We start from the raw sequence: 23,280 nt of genomic DNA on the forward strand, positions 1-23,280 counted from the left end.
GACCAGCAGAGGCAATGGCTGCACACTTTCAATCTTTTGAAAATGTATGGTGATAAATTAAGAAAAGATGCATCTGTCCTAATACCCACAGTCCTATCATGCATTCATGTTAATGTCAGTCTTCTTAATGTTTGTATTACTCTATTTTATAGCAATTATAAAAGGTGCAATAATACTTATAATGGCTAAGTGGTGAAATACATGAATTGTGGTTAGTTTGACAGATGATGAATAGCAAAACACGGAAATTACAAGTTAGACTGATAAATACATACACTTGTCAGTGAAGTTTTAAAGGGAAACTGCACAGATTTTACACATTAAAGTCTGTTTACAGGTGTTGGAGAGAACCTCTACATATGTGAAAAAAGTTGTATAAAGCAAGCTGTGGCTCCAGAGGGAGCTGACTCATTTCCTCAAGTGATGTCACTTGAGTCAGCATCATTAGGTCTAAAGATACTGACTGAGTCTGGTTTGGTTATGGTTACTATATCCTTGAACTTTACAAAGTTCACTTTTTTTTTTTTTTAAATCCCAAATAGCATATAATAATATTTTAATTATACCTATAGGGAGACATTTTCAATGAGGGTTTTAACCTAATGTATTTCAGTTGGAAGTGTCTTTCTTGCCTGGACTACGTCCACCATTGTTCCTATTCCACAGTCAAGTTAGCAATAACAACATTAAATATACAATGTCCGATTAGACTTTCTAAATCAAGCTTCCTGAGAAACATTTCAGGTGATTGTCGCAGTTCGGTTGGGTTTAGGTACCGAAACTGCTTGTTAGGTTGAGAAACATAGTTTGGGTTAAAATAACACTGACTATTAGTTTCACATGAGAATCAAACCCCACCTCCTGTGTGAAAGTCCTGACTTTGTCACATTTGTCCAGTCGTGCTGAGTGTCAGGAAAAAAAATGGAATATTCATTTCCAATGCACACGAATCAATGCGTCAAAACTGAGGTTGGTAACACTGAAGAAAACAGCAACTAGAGTAAACCATATTTGAACCTAGCCAAATAAAAAATCACCTCCCTTCATGCCTCCCTTTAAAGTCACTACCCCAAAACACATGAAGGTGAACTGCCTGACTACTGCTGGAGGATGAGGAGCGGCCTCAAGTCTCAATCACATGTAAGAAAACATTCATTCAGGCTGAATGAAATGATGGCGTACGCTTATTACAAGCTTGCAACAGCCACAGATACCAGTTTTTTTTTTTTTCTTTTTTTCTCACAGCATTTGATTTATTGAATTCTGTCTGATGTAAAGACAATTTCAACAAATATAACAACAAAAACAAAACGCTTCTAAAATACATCACCTACTCTTACTTTGACAAACTGCCCTGATACTGGGCTGGTTGAATACAATGAATAATAAATTTGCATAAACATGATAAGGAGTGTGTGAAGCCATGTGTAGCCATGACACATGACCATTGGAGGCATGCTATTGGCTGTTTAAGTTCTTGAGGAAGAGCTTTTTGGGTAGACAAGTCGTTCTTAATTGACAACACTGCAGTCTGCGCTGTGAATAGCTGGCGTCTTTGTACAAGGCTTCTAAGTCCTACTGCTTACTGAAACGTTTTCACCATAAGTCAAAGTTCAGGACCATTTTTGAAGTTTTATACATACAGGCCCAGATCTTTGAGTTTCTTTGAAAGTGACAACAGGTATTTTTTATCAGGTAGATCCTTCGCTTTGCAGTCAAACCTCTTTGCAGAGACTTGGATCTGCATGGATCCAGTGACAGATCTGGACATATTTGGGTGGAGTAATCCTCACTGCAACATTAAAGTCCCTCTGCCCACCTCCCTCCACCTCCACCCACCGATGGCCTGAAAACACTCCAATCACCCTCCGCTGCCACTTCCCTTTCCTGCCTGCATCTTTCGCTTCCCGCCTCAGACGAATGTAAACACCTGCGCCTGTAGCGCCGTGCTGCGCATCACAGTGCTGGTACATCAAATCGTCAGACTCATTTGCCACTGAGCAAAAACGGTAAACCACCTTCTCTTGCCCGTCCGGCAGGCTTTTGTCGGCATCATAGCCCGAGAAGTGGATCCGCGCTGGGGGGGCCGCGGACGGCGCCACCCCGAGCTGCATGTACTTTTGTGTAACGGGTCGTCTCAGCTCCAGAACAGCGTAATCATAGTCAGCGGACACTGAGTTGGAGGAGCTCTTGGTTTGGATCCATCCTTGAGGGATTTGGGTTTGTTTAACTCGTGCCCAACGGAAGACGGGCTGCTTCTTGGGTTCAGCACTACGGCGAATACGGCTGAGACGCCCTTCTCCTCCTCTCTCTGACTCACCTACCCTTCCATTATCAGCTCCACCCTCCTTCCTTCCCCAGCGCCTCCTGCCTTTGCCTCCCTTCCTCCTTCTCACTACATCTCCATCTATACTATTCTGTTTCTCACTTTCCTCTACGATCTTCTCCTCACCTCTCCTCCCGCCCCTCCTCCGCAATCCTCTCCTCCTGCCCCCTCTTCTTCTGCTCGTCTTGATCTGTAACACCCCTACTCTAACCCTTCTGGCACCCTCTAGGTAGTCCCTGCCATCATGGATGCAGTGTGCCGCCGTTAGCACATGTTTCGTGGATATCAGGACTCCTGAGCAGCCTGTGGAGAGACGAACAGCAGTAGAAAAGGGATAGTTGGTGATGAAATGTGAGTCAGAGATCACAAAGCGTCCATCTGGTCCATAAACCTGCCGTTTCCTGCGAGTATGAGCCGGTGAGTTGTCTGCAGACGTCTTGTTAAAACCGTGCAAAGTGACATCTGTATGCGTGCGGGTGCCATTCTCATACATTGTCTCATATCCCAGCATCCTCTCCTGCTCAGTCTGGTCCAGAGGTGGTCGGCCACTTTGACACTCTATTCCACAAAGTGCCTCTGTCCCTCCTCCCTCCTCGTCCACCTCCTGCCCTCTGAACAAAGGAGGGTTTAAAGGCTGTGTGTGTGTGTCCAGCAGCACTGGGAGGCTCTGCCTGGTCCACCTGTACACCTCGCTGCTCTCATCTTCGCCAGAAACTGTCAGGGCAGCTGCACAGAGCAGCAGACACAGGACGTGATTGAGTCCCATCCCACTGAATAAAAACAGAATACATGGATATAAAAATGACTAATGCTAATGTTGTAGACAAATACCATGGTTGCAAGCCTCTGATACTCACTTTCCTATCAGGTCAAGAGAGAAATCTTATGCACGGACTTTCAGCACATTGCTTTTATATATTATACGGCCAGCAGAGGGCGCAAAAGGTTCAATTTCGATAGAATAAAAGCACTGAGGCGCAAATTGCGAGTGAAGTCTGCAATATTTTTACCTTAAACTGGCAGGAGGTGTACTGCAACCGAATTAAAAATGCAGGCAATGCTCTCCTTATTACATGCAACAGCTTACTTTAAATGTCATTTAGTGCTGCAAAGACCAATTTTACATTAGTATTGACGATTATTTTCTATGCTTTAATTCTGATATTATTCTGTTGTCTTATTCAAAGAATTATGCGTCTTATAAAATAATTTAGCCCAAGATAATTAAGAAATAGAACTTTAAAAGAGTACACAGAGAAAGCAAGTAAACAAAATGAGAGAGCAAAGCTTTTATAAACAGAATTAAGAGGAAAGCCAGTGATGTGATTTTATTTTGAAAATTAAAAAGCCAAAACTGTCCTACCTGCAAACATTCATAAAGAATACCCAAAAAAACTTCCAGTGAACGTTCTCCTTCTCATTACTAAAATATCCTCTCTATCCAGACGGCTTCTAGCAGACTGGCTTCCATCATTTCCTGAGCTCAACACACACACACACACACACACACACACACACACACACACACACACACACACACACACACACACACACAAAGAAGCTGATCCGAGCTGTGAGATCCTCACAGAAACGTGCATCCCACTCTGATGCAGAAAAAAAGTGACGAGCAAACAAGCAGAGGGAGGGGAGCGGAGCCCGGAGGGCGCAGGCATGAATGAACTGTGTGATCATGTGATGACATTACACTTTAGGTCCAAAGTGGAGCCACGTGGAGAGAATTTGGGGTATTTTTCACGGATTTTGCAAATATTTTTATTACGTCGGGAACACGCATAGAACAGTGACGCTTTTAACAGAAAGAAATGAATTTAGATGTAAAGCTGTTTACAGAGAGACCTGCCGGCAAAATGTTGCCTTTGAGCGCATGTTTATCCGGAGCGTTTGCGGTCAAAAATGTAAGTTTAGAGTTATGTCAGGTGACGTTTGAGGTGTGTCCAGTTACGCGCGCGCGCACACACGCATACAACGCGACACCTCTCAGATCTGGGGAACCTGTACTTTAACCCCTGTTGGTTTATTTGGACAAGAGTCTTTCTACTGGGTGCAACAAGAGTTCATTCAGTGCATCGACTCCTCCTCTCTCCTTGATTAGACGTTAACACCAGCACGCGCACACACGCACACACCAATCAAAGGCTCAATTATTCCTGTCCTCATATTGACAGATGATGTTTGTGCATTTGCAAGTAATCACCTTAAAGTTTCTATTGCAGACTAAATCTGCAAGCCGCCATTCAAAGTTCACTTGTGGCCTTTGGAACAGCCTTCAGAGAACAACATCCTGGAGCTGTGTGGTTTATCACATGATCTTCCTCAGCAGATGGAATTTGCCCCCCTTTGTCTCTTGGTTTTCTTTATTTCAAAAGTCACCACTGTTCAGGAAATGCTTTTACTTCCTCTTTGGATAGATGCCGTTTTCACCTCTGCAGCGTATCCAGATGTGAAAATTAGTGCTCGGGTTTTATACATGTTGGCTTCCTCGAAGGTGGTGAAAAGGGAAACTACATCAGATAATGAAGCCGTGCAAAGCCATGCAGCCACGATGGAGCACCTGATATTTGAGCAGGATTTCATTTCATTTCCATTAAAAATGACTGTTTCTTTGTTATTTGTCCCACTCAGACTGAATCAAAGGGCAACGTCTTGTTCCACCGCTCTGTTAGCATCACCGCACAGCATTCAGTTTGTTTGCCAGCAGGTTTTGCAGCGCGGAACAACTCAACTCCACTGTGGTCACTTCAAACATCTCCTCCTCTCCTGGACATCCACCTCCTGCCTCCTGGGACTCCAGCGGTCTGGTCACTGTGGTGGTGCTGTCCCTCTGCTTCCTGCTGGGAGTTCCTGGAAACATCGCTGTGATCGTCCTCAATCCAAACAGGCAACACCTGTCCAGTCTGAGCCAGGCTTTGATGCTGAATGTGGCCATGTCAGGCCTGCTATGCTTGCTCACCCTGCCCCTGTGCATTCATGCCTTTCTGTGCAGCTGGCCCCTCTCCCCTCCGTGGCCTGTAAGCTCCTAACATATCTCATGATAGCCTGCTGACTGTGACGGTCCCTGCAGGTGCTGTACCTGCAGAAGTGTTTCCATCAGAAAGGCCAGAGGAGGCTGCTGGTTCTGCTCTGGTTGGTTACCATGATCCTGTCCATCCCTGCTGAAGTGGCTTGACAGCTGATCACAGACCAGCACAGCACGTCAGGCAGCTTTCTTCAACACCCCACAGATGACACTGTGACCTCTTTGTCCAATGGATGCCAATGATGACCTGTCCAATGGATCAGGTCATCAGTGTGCTGCAGTGGTGCAGCAGCTTTTTCACTGAAAAACGAGGGTCTGCTGAAGGTTTGCAGGGACAGCTGGAACATCACTGGAGCACTGACATTTTTGAACAGCAGCCTGAATTCACTCCTTTAAGCGTTGGTTTGCGCGTGCCAAAAAACTGAACATAAATATTGTTGTTAATGCAGAAGCCCAGTATGATGAATGATCAGTGAAAAGCCACCGGATATCAGTGCAGAGCGCAGTCTGGGGAATTTCTTTTTGCTCTCGTGCAAATAAAAAAAGGTGTTTTTAGTGTAAAGATCTCATCTCCCCTGTGGAGACACAGTCTGAGGGTGTGGTTCTCTCATTTGTCATAGAGAGCTGTGGGTGATTTGTGGTTAAATGATTAATCTTGAGGTTACGCAACATCTCCACTCAAATCAGCTGTGAGCTGATTGCAACTGGTCCTTAGCCAAAGCTGTAAAAATAGAGGTTTGAATGAATCAGGCAATAGAGCAACATGGGAATGAGAGACTCTATTGAACCTGCAACAAAAAAATGATATCCTGTTTGCTCTGCATTGAAGTTTGACCGCATATTTTTTTAGAGAACTTAGATTAAAGCTCCATAAATCTATGTGTAATGTATGTTCAGACTGCAGGCAAAAGGGGCCCAAATCTGATTTACTTGCTCACATGAGACCATGAACCGTGGGAACAGCACAAATCACATAGAATCTGATCTGCATTTTTGCAATGTGACCTCAGTCAGAACAGTCTTATCAGAATTTATGCAACTTTTGTGTCCCTCCAGATCGACATTTTTCACAATTATGTCCTAAAAAGTATCCCTGGACATCCTGAAATTTTGGATGCAATCTGTTCCTGTGAAGACATTCAGATCATGTTCCTGCAGCTCCTGGCTCCGACTCTGCATCCACACACACCTCCCCCAGTAAAGAGTTTGCCTCTCTTTCTCCTCACCCTGATTATCATCTGCTCGTGACTTTGCACATTAATTTATAAATGAAACTGACACTGACATCAGTTGGCAGAATTGGCCATATTGAAAAAATAATGTAAACAGCAAAAGAGAAAAATCAGATTTGAACCATAAATACGATTTGATCACCAAGACTTGCAGTGTGATCATCACCTTTCTTGTGTGTGCGTGTGTGTTGATGTGTGGAAATATTGTCTGATAGCATCACTCTGCACTGTTAAATAATGCAATTGCTTCCACTAATGACATTGTCTGAGCATCTTTGCTTTCATGGGAGGGATCCAGTCAGAGGAAGCAACTGTTAATGAAAATATTGAATAAATGTTTGTGTTGGAGAGCAGCCAATGGGAGGAACGACCATTTGTCTCAAATGTTTAGCAACAGGCAGACTCCAGACAGAGCAAGAGGAAGGATGAAGAGAGAGGGAGAGTGCGCACGACTTATACTATAAACAAACGTGTAAACTCTTTCATTCAGTCGTTCCACCAGACTCTCGATAGATTTTCAGGTAGACTCCATCACCTCTAATGCCTCATGTTTTGTGCATATTTCTGTCTCCAATAAATCGTACCGAAGCATTGTAACATGTAATTTTAAACACATGCACAACACAGACAATTCATTGAGAGTATAATCCAATGACACAATGCATTATCTCGCTTTATCTCTCAATAAGGATGCTAGATGGAACCAAGTGTTATTTTCAGCAGTAGAGGAAGTATTCATATAACATACTTAAGTAACAGTAGCAATAGTGCACTGTTAAAATACTCCAACTAAACTTCTGCAGGGAAAATGACGAGTAAAAGAAAAGTTTGACATTGAGAGTAATGCACTTATTTGCTTTCTTTGCAGAGGAATGAAAAGACTGATATTGCTCTTGTGGCTGTGCTGTTAATACGAAGCTCTGTGAAACCTCTAATGAATAAACATTTTTTCAGAAATGTCCTTCTTTTAAGTAAAAGAACAGATATATTATTAGCAAAATGTACTTGAGATATCCAAGAGAAAATGATATACTGCATCTTTAAATTATCACTGATGCAAGAATGAATAAGCAGAACTTTCCTGGTGTAGCTGGTTGAGGTGGAGCTGATCTTTTAGTAGTAGTACTTTTGAAATTCATAATATTTTATAATTATCATTAAAGTGTGTCAGTAAAATCTTAATTTGTGAGCAACTAGGAACTACAGCCATCAAATAATGTAGAAACTAAAAAGTACAGAATTCCCCTCTGAACTTGATGGAGTAAAAGTAAAGTGGCATGAAGCAGAAATACTTAAAGTACTTATAAAGTACAAATACCTCCCATTTGTTCTTACGTTCAGAACTTGATTAGACCCCACAGCTGCTTATTATCCACACTGTGACCCCTGTCTTTGTCTTTTTAGTGCTATATGTACAGTGTTCCAGCACAGAAGCAGCGTGGCACCAACAGTAACTTCCACAGAACTTCTCTGTTACTGTAAAAGGTTTCACTTGATTTTCTTTATGGCCTCTGTGACTATACTTAGTAACTGTATGGTTCCTCTGCTGATGCGTCTCATGATAGCTGGCTCCGTTCATCACAGCATCTTTTTGTTCTTCTCTCCTTTAAACTCTCTCCAGCCTCCACCTTTTGTGCTTTCTTTTCATTAATTTCCAGCAGGACTGGAGCTGACACTTTGATATGTTTGGTGAACCAGGAGGTACGGGGGGTCTTCCCCTGTGTGTGCGTGTGGCTGAGTAGTGTTTTTTTTTCCTGCGGTGGCTCTGCTGGTCATGCCCTCAGAGGCTGAGGAAGCGCTATCATTTATGTTCTCTCCTCAGGCTTTGTAGACGGCAGTCTGGATCAACTCATGACCATTTTTGTGCTGAACTCTGTCTAGACACCACTGTTAATAAAAAAAAAACAGTCCAACCAAAGGGTCAGGACTGCTGCGGGAGAGAACTTTGTGTGTGTGCTGGTTGTGACTCAGTGTTTCCCCCAGCTGCTCCTTTGGGCCCAGGCTGGGTTTTCTCTGGCCAGTTCTCAACAAAGAAAGCATCCCTTTCCCATGCAAGGATGACTTCTCCTCTAAATTCACTGTAGCCAAGATGCTGGCTTCATGATCTGCAACACAGAGAGGGGGTTATCTCTATCCTCAGCAGACAAAGGAAGAAACCATCTGAGACAGAACCCTGTTTAAGTGTATATGCATGCGTGTGTGTGTGTGTGTGTGTGTGTGTGCGCATGTGTGTGTGTGAGCATGAAGACAAAGTGAAAACAACCTCTGAGTGAGTTCTGTTTGTTTTATTATTGCTCTGTCAGTGCGCTACATGCAGCTTGGTGAAAAGAAGCAGCGTTTCATCATACGAAGCAGAAATTATGGTGTAATTATGGTCATGGTGCCTATAAATCACATCCAGCGCCTTGTGCAAATTATAATAAGATTTTAGTCACGCAGATTGCACCATGATAGATTCCATCTCACTGCTAAATCCATCTAATCAGGGAGCATTTACAATATCAGCCAGCTTATTCCTTTTTGCTCAACAGTCTGGTGTTAAGTTAATAGTTGTACATTTTTAGGAAATATGCTTTCTTGCTTTCTTGCCTAGAGTTGGATGAGAGGATTGATACCACCCTTGTGCCTTTGAGGCAAGTGAAGCCAAAACTGGGAGCCAGTTAGCTTAGCTTAGCACAGATACTGGAAACAAGGGGACACAGCTAGCTTGCAGCAGACACAACATCAGGAAATTAGAAGTCATTACCAAGAAATAGTCGAGCAACATGTTGTTTTTAGTCTTCAGGTTTTGTAGACTAAACAAACATGTTATAACATGTTAATTAGTGAGGGTTAGAGGTGCTGGGAGGTGGATTTAGTTGCCTTCAGACAGAGCCAGGCTAGCTGTTTCCCCATTTCTACTTCTTATGTTATGCTAAGCTAGCCATCTCCTGGCACAACAGCTTCACACTTAACGTACAAACATGAGTGTAGTATCGATCTTGTCATCTGATTGAGAGCGAAACAGAATATTTCTCAAAATAGCTAACTTTTCTGCTTAAACAGGGCTTATCTGTATGTCTTTGGGCAGTGCTTTTAATTAAAGGCCTTCATCTAAATTAAAACATTCAATCAACTTAAAATGAAAAAATGCTGTTTATCTTAGATAATTAAATAGACGGAGACGTGGGAATCAAGCGACAGGAATGAAGCCGATGCTGTGACGTCATGAGAATCTTTTAAAGTAAGTTGGGTCAGGCCTATGGAGGACTCGTGATAACAGATCCAGTTATTGCCGTGGGATGGTAGATGACTCACTGCTGCCTGCTCATTCCTCTCTTCTCACGCATCCAGGATTTGTTGTCCTTTTCCCCTCATCCTTCAGTTACTCATCTGTCCTGTTCCGTCCTGCCCTTTCTTTCACTCCGTCTACCTTCTGTCTACCAATTTTATTGAAAAACGTCAAGTGTGTCTCTCACTTCTTTCTGTCTTTCCTTACTCCCTCAGGTTTCTTCCAGCTGGCAGTATTCACAGAGAGGCCAGGTGCAGAGAGAGATATATCAGTGAGGCGAAAGAGCCGAGGAGAGGAGCTGGTTTATCTTGGCTCTCTGCACCTCCTTGCGTCTTGCAATGGAGCTTTACTGGTTCCTGTCCAACCTTAATTCTTAGTTTTAGTGGGATTTTGCAGCTAAGTGGAAACTTTCCCCCTCAGCACCAGTTTAATTGGAATATTCAGAGTCGGTGTGACCTTCTGAGTCAGGGTTGTGATATTTGTGATAAAGTGGCCATGGGATGCTCTGATATCTGCAGCTGCAAATATAAATCAACAAAACTATGTAAATATAGTGGCTTGTTGTAAATACAGCCTTGCCTTTGAAAAGTTTGTTTGGGGAGAAAAAGCTTATGAGATGAAACAATCCAGAAAATATTTTGACATGACTGTGTGGCTGTGTATGTGTGTTTGGTTAATTCTTCATGTGCACACATGTTGCTGGGTGTTTTATGCAGACAGAACATTCCAAGCTATTTGCTTAAGAGTCATCGAGACGGCCAGGTATTAACGTGCGTGCACCCAAAGGTATTATTATGCCATAGCATTAAGCACTTGGCAGAATACACCAAAACATTGTTTGAAACACAATTACAACAGTGCTGCCTTTCTGTGTTCTGTTATAATAATCATATTGCTCTGGTAGCTTCTGCAAAAGCCTGCAGGGAGCAATGGAGGATGTTTGGCTTCTTTTTGTATCCTTTCAAGGGTATGGAGGGTGTAAAGATAAGACCAGAGGAGCTCAAACATTTAAGAAATTAGCAAAGCAAACTCAGACATCATTGGTGATGGAAGAAGTACTCGGATCTTAAGTAAAAGTACTAATACCACACTACAAAAATAGCCCATTACAGCTAAAAGTCCTACATTTAAAATGTTACTTTAGGTAAAAGTACCATACTGTGTTTAAATAAAAGTATGTAAGTGCAATAAAGAAAAAGTAATTAAAGTAAAGCTTCTAAATGCAGATAAACATCCCGTGGCTGTTATATTATAAAATATTATATCATTAGATTATTATTACTCATGCATTCATGCAAAAACAGGATTTTACTGCAGAAGCTACTTGAGGTGAATCTCATTTTTTAATAATTTTAGAAGAAAAAAAGTATTTCCCTCTGTAATGTAGTGAGCTCAAATCTGTGCTTAAGTACAGTACCTTAGTAAATGAGTCACATTTCATAAGTGCTCATCAGCGCAGCAGCCAGTGGCCTCGTGCATGTGACTGGATGAATGGTGAAAGGAAATGCTCAGTGTAAGTATGACTTTTGATGTACAGGCTCTACGTGTGTTTGTTAAGATTTTAAGTGCTTGCATTGAGAAAATGCACTACAATAGAGATTTAAAACACACGTGCAACCACTCATATATGTCATTATACTCACAAGCACAGACATTCACACACACACACACCATTTTCAGTGCAGACCAAAAAAAATATGTAGCTGAGAATTTGGATTTTGAAACCATGGACTTCAGCCATGTTAAACACCTGCTCAGTAACAGTGATTTGTCTCGTGCATTTAAACGACAGTGTAAACAGGTGCATCTTAAAGCCTTTGAATGGCTGATGTAAAGAAAATCCCCCAAAATCCTGGATGAAAGTCAAGCCGGCATCAGCCTGAAATAATCCAGACATCTAGTAAAGTTTACTGTAACGCAGCCTTCCAGGAACTCTTGTTTTCACTTGAAAGAGATCTGATGTTTCTGAAACACAAGTTCAGGGACATTCGACCCGAGTTCCTCTATAACTTCTAACAGGGAATTTCCCACAGCTGCTTATAGACGTCTTCATGGGACATCTCAGAGAAACATAAACAAATCCCCCACAGCTCTGAAATGAATGGAGAACATCGAATTTATGGGCGATTTGAGCTCAGTGTGTTTTCCAGCTTTCTGCAGTCTCAGTGTAAGATTTATATTGCAGGCCAGAGGCAGGGCTGTTCTGTTGAAATAGGTACATACTTTCCTGGCCAGAGTAGTTCTCAACTAACAGAACACAATGCTGTGCTGTGGACTAAACTGGGGAGGACAGAGACAGCAGATACAGACTCTGTAAATCCTGGTGTGGACAACGAATAGCCTAATAACAGATCATAGATAAAATACTGTATCACATAAGCTAATTAAATAGTCATTAAAAAGCAATCTTTATTGCATGATATTGATTCCCAACAGTGGAAATAAGCTTTATTGACTGACCACTAGATGCCAAGTACTCCACAAGTAGATGCCCATCATTTCAACTGGTTATGTAAGCATTTGTTGGTTTTTGCAGTGATGTGTTACATTTGATGATACCAATAATCAGGGTGTGTAGGAGATTTTAATTTCAATAAGCATGGTTTGTTTTTGGCTCTTCACTGGCTAGCTAGTTGCTGACTGCTTCTGTCTGCATCCTGGTTCTTGGCAGGTTGCACTGTGACAGGTGCTGCTGGAAACAGTGTTGATGAGAGTGCTGAGATGATCACCAACCAAAGCAATGACTGAAAAGTTGCTAAAATGCTCTGTATACACTCTCCCTGGAGTTTTATTATCTTTGTGTATTTGGCCGTACAGGAAAGGATGAAGTCAGGTGACCTTTGTCATCATGGTAACAATAATAAACATGATGAATCTTGTGAAATGGTCAAATTTTAGACTTCAAAAGTATTTGGTTAGGTTTTGGAAAAGATCAACATTTGGGTTAAAATAAGTACATCAGTTATGTCTGTGAAGTCTCGTACGTGAGCTGGTGATACCTGGTGTGTATTGTTGGAACAATGGGCCTTTGAAACAGTGGGCATTTGTTTTCAGAATAACGAGCTGTTGGACAAATGGGACATTTTTTAGGCTGTTGGGGTTTTGGAGTAATGGGCCATCAGAGGAATAGCATGGCACCCAGGTTAGCTGGCTCGAGCTTAAGTTTTGGAAAATGTGAGAATGAGGGCTCTTCACTAGCTAGGTAGTTGCTAACTGCTTCTGTCTGCATCCTGCTTCTAGGCAGGTTGCATTGTGACAGGTGCTGATGGAAACAGTGTTGATGAGAGTGCTGAGATGATCACCAACCAAAGCAAAGACTGAAAAGTTGCTAAACTGCTCTGTATATCGCATTGATTGTGATCATCAGCATGCGAGTGAAACTCACTGTCCTCACTGGCGTAAAGTCTATTAAACTATCAAAACATGATGCCATTTCATTCAGACGACATCTGTGTAGGCTTCCTGTCTTGAGTGTTCTCAAGTTTTGCTGTGACAATAAGCAAAGTTCTGGAAAACAAGCTGACGTGTGCGCTTTCTGTCACCATGTTATCACTCCAGCAGGAGGAGGTTTTGCTGCTTTATCATTCCAAATCAAAACAGATGTGTGTGTCTGTTTGTGGGAGTTGGGCGCCCATGCTGCTGTTGGCGTGTTTGTTGGCGTGTGTGGATTTCTATCTTTCTGAGTGTGTTTTGCTCTGTTCCAGTACGAGTGTGTGTGGTCCATAGTTTCTGTTTATAGACGCACTGCCATGATAACGGTCACTTACTGTTGTTGTATTTACTCTCCTGTATCACTCAGCGCTACACATCACAAAGTCTGACCACCATATGTTTACCAGTTGACCAGATCTGAAGACATGTAATCCTCAAATTAACCTGGACACTGGTGCGTGACAAGACAGTCCGGCCCCCACTCGGAAAAGGCAGGTTTTAAGTCAGGAAGAAAAAGTCCTTGAATAAGCCAGTAAATTCCTACCAGCTTCAGAGGCATTGATCTACGTGTGCCACAAAATAGTGCTCACTCGCCACCGCTCATTACAGCTTACCTAAAGTAAAACACTCCAGCGTTTCACGGGAGAAAAACAAAGACAAACACTGAATGTTGTGCAGCAGAAGGTTGACAGCAATGACCCCAAACTCCAAACTGTTTCAGAGGAATGATTGCATTAAGCAATATACAATATGTTTTTTAATACATACTACATGACCACATACTTGGTGATACTGGGGAAAGTGCAGGTGTGGGAAATCTTACGAGCATATAAAAATATCTTAGATCATAGTGCATTCATAACTTTGCAGCAGCAGTTTGAGGAAGATCCCTTTCCTGCTTTAACAACGCTGCCCTTGCACAAACCCAGGTCCAGTTTAGTGCGAAGGAACTTGACTGACCTGCACACAGCCCCGATCTTAACCCCATCCAACACCTCTGGGATGAACTGGAATGCTGTTGGCGAGCCAGGCCTTATCAGGCAGTATCTGTGCCCGACCTCACTAATGCTCTTGTGGCTGAATTGGAGCAGATCCCTGCAGCCAAGATCCAAAATCTGGTGGAAAGCTGTCTCAGAAGAGTGGAGGCTGTTATAGGAGCAAATTACTGCTCAATGTTTTTGGAATGATTTAATGAATAATCACATATGGGGGGTCATATTCAGGTGTCTGCATACTTTTGGACATGAGGTATATGCCTGTGTCTGTCTCCTTGATGATTCATGTGTGTCTGTGTCTTTGCTAAAAGGTGAAAAAGTTGACTACGCCCTCATTACTGCAATTAATGAGGATTGCAGTCACGGACAATTTACTTACTCATGCCCTGTTAAAATGGGAGGTTAATCGAATCCGTATTTGTCTGTAGCTAAAACTCTTCGGCTAGGGAGTCGTAGTCTTGGTGAAATTACAACATCTGACATCTTGGAAAATAAAATCCGGGCATTATATTAATAGCATATGTACTTCAGTTGCTATGCCATGAGTTGAATTTTGAGGGAAAATAATGGCCTCTCTGGAGGTTTCCTTCAAAACTAAACCGGTTATTTTTGATTCACACAAGATAGAGGCCAATATTTTTCTTGGATGTCTACTGCCCAGAAGATAGACCTTTTCAAAACTGCACTTTGTCTGAGGGTGCGGTGTTAAATAACATGTGTTGTTAGCACAATTATGAGGATTTAGTCCCTTGAAAAGTGACACTAACTCATATCATCCACTGCATGCTAAGCTTGCATCAGTGTAATTCGAGGGCAATTTTGCTGCACGGTAATCTCGCCTCAGACACGACGCCCTCTAGCCATCGAAGCTCTCAGATTGTGATTTGGCAGAAGATGCACACACCCGTTCACACTGGCAGAGCTTTGATGAACATGGAGATAATGACGATAAGTCCAATCGACTTCTGTGGAAACGTTTCCACCTCAGATTGAATTTACTGTCACGCATCTCTTTTATGCGTCTGTTGAAATGTATGCTTTTAAACCGTGTTTAGGAAAAACTGGCACATCTCTCCAAAAAAAAAATAAAACAATGTGAGCGCAACCTACCTGGCATGGATTATGTGGAACAATGAGATCATGCTATAGCTTTGACAGCCATCCATTTGGTTCAAGTAGGAGGCTTTATTGTTTCGGGAGTGCAGCAGAAAGTTCCACTCGGCTCTTTGAGATAGTGGGAGACAGTTTGGCAAGGTGAAGACTTCATACTGAATACATAATGACACACGGTTAAATCATCCACCTCTCTACTGTATATTTTTAGTGTCTATCTGGATCCATCTGCATGGAAATGATAGTTAGCTTTGTTGCCAAGGTGTACAACACACAAACAACTGGAGTCACAGCCTGGGATCACTTGAGTTCGTCCCCCCACTCGTTCCCTCAATTACTTTATTTCATAAACTATTAATTTTCTGATCACCTGTAAGCTGCGAGTACCAAAATGATGCCACATATATTGAACCTTAAACTCCTTAGCAGACACACTCATTTTAGCTGTTCTTAACCGTTTTCTCCACTTCAGCTCATTTTATTTAGCCTAAAATTACAACCAAAACAGCACAAAAGCATAAATGCTCTATATTTCACATCTTCTGGCTCCATTTTTAGACGTGCATCAGCCAAAACTAACAGATACAATAAAACCTCCTTAATATCCTCTGCAGAAGAACAAAATTCCAACTATTTTATACTTTTATTCACAAGTAAAAGTACCCCTTAACTTGCTTTAACTTGTGCAAACCAAGTTTATACCCATTTTAATTTTATATTTATTGCACACGATGGGTTAGTTTAATTATCTTCTGTTTCACTGCTGCACAAACAACGGCCCTGCAGCGCCAAATAAAGTGACTGAGGGGCCAATAACTGCATGGGCTGATGGAAAGGAAAATACAACCTGCAGTATTAATCTGGACTGAAAAGAGGAAGGATAGAGTAAAAATAAAACGGCAACAAAGAGAACAAAAAACCATGTTCTTTACTCTGCTGACACGGATACTTAAACTGTAGCTGGCTGAGGCTCTTACAGGAAGAATAATAATGAGGTGAAATAACACGCAGCTGTTGAGCTTTATCTGGCTTCTCACATACGAAGTCATTTGGGTTTCACAAAACACCGTCAGCCAACCTCTGATTGATTCCATTTTTAAATGTTGATATGCATCAGAATGAGTGGAGATAATGTGCTAGCCATTGCTTTTACTGCTTGTAGCTTGAAAACAGTGTGATGGCTAAACTACCTCTTGTTCTGTGATACTTAAATCAGGGTATAAATGAAAGTGGATCACTGTTGCATTTAAATCAGCTGTTGGAACAAAAAGTGAAGGTATTGGTCCAACTCAGCGTGTGCAGGCTACGTGCCGAAGTCATCCATTTTTTTAATTAAAGATATTCCATCTGGTGTAATGCTTGCCATTTCTTAACCACTGCACACATGCGAAGACACTAATACGCACACAGACACACTTCTCCCTGACCACAATCAACATTTAAATGTTTTTTCCTCTCTGCTCCAAACAGGAAAGGCTCTGATTATAAACACACAGCAATTATTTATGAGGCTAGAGCAAAGAATCCAGTCCAATAAATATTTTTCACGAAGCTCAGTCCAGGAACGACACAGACAGCTGAAGAGATGATCATGAAGTGCGAGTGATGGCTGAAAGCGGCTGATGGTCCCTTCGCCATGGCAAAATTTGGCACGGATATGAATTACAATCATAGAAACAGGGGTAAAAATCTAAGGTCAATCACAAAATCATTGTGATTGGCTGCTCCGCCGAAATGCACGGTGCATTATATGAGTAAGTCTGTTCACTGCTTCTAGAAGTCATGTTAGGAGGACTGCGCACTGTTCCAACGGCCCATTGTTCAGACACCTAATAGTCCGATATACGTCCCTTTGGACCGAAAGCCCATTTGTCCGCTTGTTATCCTGAACTGCTTGGAAGGCCTGTTGTTCCGAAAATACACACTCTCCCTGGAGTTTTATTATCTTAGTGTATTTGGCTGTACAGGAAAGGATGAAGTCAGGTGAAATTCATCATCATGGTACCAATAATAAAACATGATGAATCTTGTGAAATGGTCACAGTTTAGACCTCAAAAGTACTTGGTTAAGTTTTGGAAAAAAATCACCATTTGGGTTTAAATAAGTACATCAGTCATGTCTGTGAAGTTTCGTACGTGAGCTGGTGATGCCTGGCGTGTATTGTTGGAACAATGGGCCTTTGAAACAGTGGGCATTTGTTTTCAGAATAACGAGCTGTTGGACAAATGGGACATTTTTTTTAGGCTGTTGGGGTTTTGGAGTAATGGGCCATCAGAGGAATGGCATGGCACCCAGGTTAGCTGGCTCGAGCTAAAGTTTTGGAAAATGTGAGAATGACGGCAACTTAGAAATTTACACCTAAACAGCAGTTTTAGTGGTTTCCATCGTGATGATGTTATATCTAAATACTGAAAATGTTCACACATAAGCTAACTTGAAACTGTGGCATCACTCTGTGATGTAACAGCCACAACAGTGAAGAACAAACTGGGGTTGCTCTGCCATATGTGTGTGATGTAGGTTGCAACAAAGCCCAGGTGTTTTGGATGTTCCTTTAATCACGTTATTTACTGATTCGGTAAATTCCTGTATGATTAAATGAAAAAACGCAAACAATGGGGGGATGTGCAGCCAGGAGCTGAAACACTGGCCCAGAAAGAAGAGGAAAAGGTCGAGAAAGCTCAAAGAAGAGCAGGCCTTGGGAGGGGAGCACTGTCATGTGAGGTAAAGAGAGAAAACTGTGGTATGTGACATCAGGCTCGGACGGATCCAGCTGGCTGGATGCTGGATGTGAGGCGGTGACATGGTCCTCTGGGGTTTGAGTTAGCAACTTTATTTTAGGCTCTTCACCATCTATCCACCTCTGCTGCTTAAGTTTTGTTTATGCTTTCCTACCCCCACCTTTTTCCTCACCCGTCCCTGATGTCCAACTCCTCACCACTCCATGCAGCGTTCACTTTATGATACTCCCTGCTTCACTCTTCTGTCTTCATCCAAGACCTCAATTATACACCAGAGACAGTTTTTCTCTTTTCATCTTCCATTCAGTGTCCTTTTCCCACACATCACGCACCACTGTTCTGCTCGGTGGGAGTGCGAGAAGAACACCTCATCCTAAATCACCGTTCGCCAAGGTCGTACTCAAACAGACGTCGAGACAGATGAGCAGAGGAGTGGAGCTCCACCCTAAACCTTTCATGATAGAGCAACGTGCCAAATGACTGACCACAGCACCAAATTACTGCCACATCACCTGCAGCTGCAGCTCCCGCAGGCCTTCGCTTAACCAAGCCAGGGTGGATTTCCTTCAAGATCTCACCACTAAGATCCTCTTTGTCCCTCTGGAGCCTAACGTGTCTCCATAAAACCCAGCCTTAACCTGATCTGAGCTGTGAACTCTCATATGTTGATCCTGTGTGCAGATTGATTACTGCCACTGGGAGGGTGTGACCGCACATTTGTTGTGCTTTTATTTTGGGTGTCATTTCAACATACCGTATGACTGAGGCTGGAGAATATGTTCTCCTAACAGGTTGCAGACGCGGCAGCACTGTGGAAATGTCATCTTTCATCCCGTTTACATGTGCACATGCAGAAGACTAAGATGATGTCAGTAATCGATAACCGTTAGAAGAAGTGTGCAGTCACACACACAACTTTGGCTGATCCCTCAGATGCATTACTTTCTACTTTTGAGTTGTTAGGGGTCATAAATCATTCCGCCGAGTGCAAACAAAGCTGATCCCAAGCATTCGCCTACGATGCTGCACATGCAGCCAGTGATTTGAGTCATCCCATCCCACAGACGGGGAACAGACAAAGCTGTGAGCTGTTGCCGTGGCTACATAATAATGCTGACACATGTCTGAAAAACAACAACAGAGACACTGCAGAAAAGAACGAAAATCAGTCAAATTAGTCATGCAACCTGAATGACACAAAGATTTCCCACAGCAGATACATACGATATCTCAAGTGTCAGCATCTTCTAAACAGAACAAGAGCTGTGTCTCACCCTAAATCACTCGTCACGTATGATATGTGCAGAGAGGAGGAGACGGAGGTGCTTTGAGTGATTGATAACCAAATTGGGGTGTTTTGCCACAGTTGCATGTATTTCATTATGATGCCCTGCATCAAAGAATAAAATGACCTAACTTGGCACTTGGATGACACCATTTACCCAACAGAGCTGAACAAATGCACGTGTTAATATTTCAGTGCAGTCTGAAGTGTGGGAAAGTGCAAACAAGAGTGAGGAGAGACTGAAAGTGTGTAATCTGAACTACTGTCTGAGCAGTAACGAACGGGCGCCACCTAGTGAGAGGTGAGAGGCGGCTTTAACAGAGTCAGTACGTCTTCAATCAATGCAGCGCAACATGGGCTGTTTGTTCACATCCAGCAGATGGCACTGTAGTACCTTCATGCCGTCTATGTGTTTGACCTTTGCGGGACTACTCAGGGGTTTTCCAGTTTCTGCATGAAACTGGAAGAATGATGTAGGAAAAGGGAGGTGAGAGTGAATCTATTTAAAATAAGTTACTCGTCTTCTGTTATTTTAGAAACATTTATAAATGTCTTCATTGATCAATTCTAATCATAGTTGTCATTTTATTTCAGAGACGTCTCAGTCAGAGGTAGATAATGCTACATGAATATACTGCATGAGCTCTGCATGAGCTTTTTCTGTTTCCCTCTCAGTGGTTGCATGCATGGCCATATTAAGTTGCTACAGGGCTCCAGGGAAAGATGAGCTTGTGGGGCCTTCAGTTCTGGGGGAACCACTGGGTTGAATAATACTTCAATATGACAATTAGGCATCAAGAGAATACAAAATACTAATACATTTTCTAATGAAATGCCTGAAATCACTGAGTAATTCACAAAGAGAAAAGCAAACATCAGAGAAAATGAACAGTATTGTGATGCAGAAATATTTCGTCACATCCTGTGAATAATCTCAAGACTCCTCAGATCTAACTTACAACCACTGGCTGAAGACCCAAACACTTGGTTGGAAACCACTGGTTGATCAGGATCTCTGACTACTGATGAACCGATTATCACTAACTTATTACTAACTGGACCTCTTTCACCGAATTCTTATTTACAGACTGCTTATAAAACATTCTTTTAGTCCCAGCTGAGGTACCAGGAGTCAATTAATCATGCATATTTGTGTATGTGCATCTTTGCATGCGTCTACTGTATATTAAACACGATCATCACAGAATATCAATGTGAACCTGATATCTCCAACCACAGTATCATACAGGAAGCTGAGTCACAGACAGAGCCTTTCGCTTCCTGTTTATTTTGTCACAGCAGTTTGCTGCCCTCAGTCATGATGGGTCAGCAAAGAACAGAACAGTCTATTAACAAACGGGGGAAACTGTTGACACGGAGGGCAGGGGGATTGTATGAATCTCTGGGGCTGCATTCAAATACTAAGTTCAGCTCACAGGGCATTTTCCTGCAAATAATATCTGCTGTGTGCGTTTCTTTTTTTATTGTAAACCTCTTTATTTTATGCTGTTTGCATTGTGGGGCTGTGAAACCTTTTATAAACATTTTCACATCCATAATATGTGCTTTTGCTTGAGCAACACACATATACTTGTGTGTATGGTCAAGTGTGACCATTATCTTATGTGGCTATGCAAGAGAAGTTTAGAAACAACATCTTGCACAAGATAAACTCAAAGATGAAAACTTTTGCAAAAGTGTGCGCATGTTCCTGTAATTGACCTCTAATACTTTGATGCAAAATGTGACGTGAGAGACCGCAGTTTAATCTCAATTTCACTGTCCTGCTGCTTTTCTACAGAACAGAAGTCGCAGTTTAATGTCATTTTAACCGCCCCGTCTGCTTTTCAACAGAATATTCTCACAGTTTATATCTGTCATTAACATACTCCCACACAGAGCACCTTCTAGGAGCGCTGCAGCATGGCTTACAGCACAGGGCACGTCAGCGAATCTCATTAGTGGCTGTGGAAGAGTTTAGTGGGGGCTTACACTACTGAATACGTTCTTCAAGATTGATTGGGGTCAACAAACGTCTCTAGCTGAGGTCAGGGTTAAAACTGATCGCAAATACAGTTGAGGTTCGTCTTAGCCTGGATACAGTGTCATTAGTACTTTACATCTAATGTATATCTGTAAAAGGGCGACTGGCTGGTCATGGAGAATGTGACTTTCATGCACGGTAGCAGGAACAGGAAGGTCTGTAATTGCTTGCAGATGAATAACTACATGTGCTAAAGTGGAAGTTAACAACTTCAGCTGTTATTGTGGGACATGCAGCATGAACCAGATGGACTATAATTATTTCTACAACCCCTATGGACCTATTTCGGCCAATTCTGACATCAAAACTGGACACAAATATGAAAGATAGATAAGAACTGTAGGTTCCCAATTTAAAATCTAACCAAAAACAATGAGTTCAAGAATCAACTTTGCTTAAGACACATACTGTGACCCAAGAATCTAGAGGCATGCAGGGTAAATGATAGCAAAGCAGGAGGTTTAATATTTGTTCTCTTTTCATTAAAGGAGGTACATTAAGGCAATGGTGTAGGACTGAGAGGGACAATGGGTATGAACTTTTTTGTGTAGGATGACAGAAGGTAAATTTGTTGTCTTGGTTGTGAACCACATTACTGTTCAGCTTTCAGCCTTTTCTGAATGTGCAGTAGTTGGAAAAGACAGACATCCAGTTGTACTGATGTTAAAACCGTTCATGCTACCTGCAGGTTGAAGTAAGCGCAGTGAACAAGCTAACCAAAAGCGCTATAGTTGCTAGCTAGCCACTTTATTTACAAGACAATAGCCACCTACGGAAGATGGTAAGGACATTTTTCCCCCCATACGGCAGCTATCCTCTCCCCTTCAAATAAAATCTAACTGTTCATTCAATCTGTCTTAACGCAAAATGCTAATTGTGCAAAAATGCACTGAAACGGCAAATCTGGTGTCATACAGTGTGGACTGCAAAAAAAAAAAAAAAAAAAACAGCAAAGGTTCGCTAGGTTAAAGATGTAATCGCTGGTCAACATGATGTGGGAGGGTAACTGACCAGAAAAATATACCAGAAAATGATTTTAAGTAAGATAACAGCTCTCTGTTATCAGCTTTACATCCAGGCATATTATATTGATTTCATTATATTATTATTATTTCTTTCATCAACTGTAAAAGCCGTCTTTCACTCCCCAGTCTACAACAGCAGAGAAAGTAGAGAGCGTATGGCCAGCATGGAATCAAAGACAGACTTCTTTCCCCGCTAATGGAAAATCCAGACGAAAGTCTAGAAATAGTGGGATGTGCTAAGGGAGTGGGCTGGGAGAGGGATGGAGGAGGACAGTGGAGGTACGCTCAGCTAACGGGCTCACTGTAATCTCTTAATGAACTTCCACGTGTGGGAATGGTGAAAAGGGGAAGGGAAAAGAGGATGAGCAAAAAAAAAAGAAAAAGAAAAAGTGAAAATTTAGATTGGATGGGGGGAGAAAATGAGGGATTCACAGCAGAAGTCAGGGGTGCACAGGGTGAAGCTGATGCTTTAGATGAGATGAGGAAGCATGCACCCATCAATCAAAGGGTGCATTGCCCAAGTCCATCTGACTTTTTGAAAGAAGCTCTTGTTACATTTACGATATCTGCACAAAATGCACAATAATAATTATGAAAGATGAGACATAACCACGCAAACATTTGCTTTACAGCATAAACTCTGAAATAGACACACATACATACAATGCATGCATGTGAAAATGCACGTACAAATTTGTTTCCAGCGATCGGTTTGGAAGCCTGACAAGGGGACTCTGTGAAATCCCCTCGCCAATCCTCAGATGTCGTCAGACACCGG

General features: G+C 42.2%; 1 protein-coding gene and 1 pseudogene across 1 annotated transcript; one reads left to right on the forward strand and one right to left on the reverse strand.

Moving 5' to 3' along the window:
- Window positions 1-1,238: 1,238 nt before the first annotated feature.
- LOC139348018 (inactive serine protease 35-like) lies at window positions 1,239-3,805 on the reverse strand. Its single transcript, XM_070987953.1, has 2 exons — window positions 3,690-3,805; window positions 1,239-3,096 (listed from the first exon to the last, which is right to left on the reverse strand). Exons 1-2 carry the CDS (start codon window positions 3,701-3,703, stop codon window positions 1,716-1,718), a joined length of 1,395 nt encoding a protein of 464 aa, XP_070844054.1. The 5' UTR covers window positions 3,704-3,805; the 3' UTR covers window positions 1,239-1,715.
- Window positions 3,806-4,194: 389 nt separating this feature from the next.
- On the forward strand, window positions 4,195-5,759 carry LOC139348121 (leukotriene B4 receptor 1-like; annotated as a pseudogene).
- The last annotated feature ends 17,521 nt before the right edge of the window (window positions 5,760-23,280 follow it).

This window comes from Chaetodon trifascialis, chromosome 19, assembly GCF_039877785.1.
Source record: "Chaetodon trifascialis isolate fChaTrf1 chromosome 19, fChaTrf1.hap1, whole genome shotgun sequence".
Lineage (NCBI taxonomy): Eukaryota > Metazoa > Chordata > Actinopteri > Chaetodontiformes > Chaetodontidae > Chaetodon > Chaetodon trifascialis.